Raw genomic sequence first — 2,193 nt, 5'->3', positions numbered from 1 at the left:
GTACGTGTCAGATTTACTTTCACTTCCTGAAACACATCAGCTGACATCATGTCGGAAGGGAGAAACAACAACAAAAGTGACTTTTAAAAAGTCTGAAGTGTATTTGTCATATCGCACCTGCTGCAGGTGTGTTTGTCTTCATAACCTGAGATCAGCTTTATTCGTCTCTGACTCACCTGACCATGCAGGTGCGGACCAACAGGAGAGGAGCGACTGAACGTTTCCTTCTGGGGCAGCACTTGAAGCTGAATGACTTGAAACTGGAAGCTCGTTCCCGAAGTTTGGAAATCCCTCAATACTTCTTCAGAAAACTCCCGCCTTACCCCCGACCTGAGCTCCAGGTGTCTCACCTGAAACACGACACGGATCGAGGAGGGTTACGCGGTATAAAGCGTGACGGCGGCTTCAGGGCCGCAGACTGTCTGCAGTGGTGGAGTCTGGCGGTGAAACCTGAGGACATCTCTGCAGCTGAGACGAGGCTCCTGGAGGAGACCTACCCGGACCGGACTGAGCAGCAGGCCCAGACGCAGCACAGCTTCCTGGGGAGGTTTGCCACCTCCCCGGCCTTCCTGGAGACCTCCAGGCTGGGCTCGTACCGCTTCACCTTCCCCGTGGAGGAGGTGCTGGAGGCCTACAGCCAGCAGGTACTCCCTCCGTCAGGGTCTTTACTGAGTCTGTCCACCTGCTGTAGAAATCAATACATCGATACTTATTGATGAGCAGATCACTGCTCAGTCTCAGCTGTTTCCTGTTTCTTTACGATGTTTTCAGTGGTTTGTTTCCTAAACGTCTTTAACAAAAGCTCAGAAGACGCAACATCCTCAAAACAAAAGTATCTATTTTATTTGACGTTTCTTCAGTAAGTGTGATGTGAGCTGCTGTTGGTTTATTTGTCCAGACACGGTTCGTCTCTCATGTCTCTTTATGATCTTCCCTAACTGAGGATGTGGGTGAATCTGCTGCATCAAACACGATTCAACACGTCACCTGAATCTATAGCTGAACAATGACTGTGGTCACAGGAATCAGTGCTCCCTCTGCTCTTACATACACTGCTGGCATTGACCAACACTTTTCACAACAGATGATCCATGATGTCGTATGAGCTGAGACCTGAGTCTGATCAATGAGCTTCCTCTGTAGCTGTCAGAGTGTTTCACACTGCTCATACAGAGATGATTTAATCTAACAGCAGGTCTGGGATCTGCTCCTGCTTCCTTTTCACCGATCACAGGGGACCGTTCTGGTTCTGTTCCTGTTCAACCTGTTTACGGCTTTAAATACAAGTCCCCCATTGTACATTTTATTCCCTCCCTTCACTTCCTGTTCAATAATGATAACATCTGTCCATTCAATCCAGTTTGAATATTGAAATCCGTCACCATGTGATCACAGGACAGAGAACTCCACAGTTCAGTCTGTGACTCACAGTGACTCTGTTTCTACTGTCTGTTCTTCTAATGCTAACGTTAGCGTTAGCTCCTTTTTGTGTTTCTTTGTTAATTATTTTTCTTCTTCTATCTTTTTTCTTGCATTTTATGGCTGTTGTTGTTTTTTAGCTTCCGGGCGTCCTCTGGTAACCATGGCAACCCCATGTTCAATGTCACATCACTATTAACTTTGGGTAGAAGTTAAAAAACGTCTTTAGAAAGATTCATGTCCTTGATGGTCTGACAGTGGGACAGAACTGAGGCCTCATGGACTGACCGGGAATCTGTTCCTGTCTCCAGTTCTGCAGCGGAGCTCCGCCCGTCCTCCGGGTGTCCAAGACCGTCCTGTACAAACAGAGAGTGATGTACGCGGTGCTGGTCCACAGCCCGGCCAATCAGGAGTTTCAGAAGCTTCCTTTGCTGAGTGACGACCCGACGGTCTGTGTTTACAAAGATGGCCGCTTCACCTGGAGCTGTCAGGCCATGTGTGAGACACACAGGTGAGACAAGATGATGATACAGAACAAACTAGAACACTGTCAAACAACAAGTCATTTATTTAATCTGGAATTAATGACACTTGCAGAGAACAGCATGTTCCTCTGCAGCGGTCCAACACTCATATCTGTTGAGTTCAGCCTGTCAGCCCAGTTATTAATACACTATTCATTTAGTTAGAACTAAAGTTAGTCAGCCCCCCAGTGGTTGATTTCATCTTTACAGGCAGAAAAAAGTGAAAATGCTCATCACAAGTTCTGAGATT

At 47.0% G+C, this 2,193-nt stretch overlaps 1 protein-coding gene across 1 annotated transcript; it reads left to right on the top strand.

Moving 5' to 3' along the window:
• Positions 1 to 15: 15 nt before the first annotated feature.
• On the top strand, positions 16 to 1,950 carry LOC111650307 (uncharacterized). The gene is made up of 2 exons (XM_023400185.2): positions 16 to 644; positions 1,731 to 1,950. Exons 1-2 carry the CDS (start codon positions 183 to 185, stop codon positions 1,932 to 1,934), a joined length of 666 nt encoding a protein of 221 aa, XP_023255953.2. The 5' UTR covers positions 16 to 182; the 3' UTR covers positions 1,935 to 1,950.
• Positions 1,951 to 2,193: the final 243 nt, after the last annotated feature.

Source organism: Seriola lalandi, unplaced genomic scaffold, assembly GCF_002814215.2.
Source record: "Seriola lalandi dorsalis isolate HSWRI2012SDOR001 ecotype SW California unplaced genomic scaffold, Sedor1 jcf7180002052213, whole genome shotgun sequence".
Classification (NCBI taxonomy): domain Eukaryota; kingdom Metazoa; phylum Chordata; class Actinopteri; order Carangiformes; family Carangidae; genus Seriola; species Seriola lalandi.
This window is presented reverse-complemented; position numbering and strand designations above follow the sequence as displayed.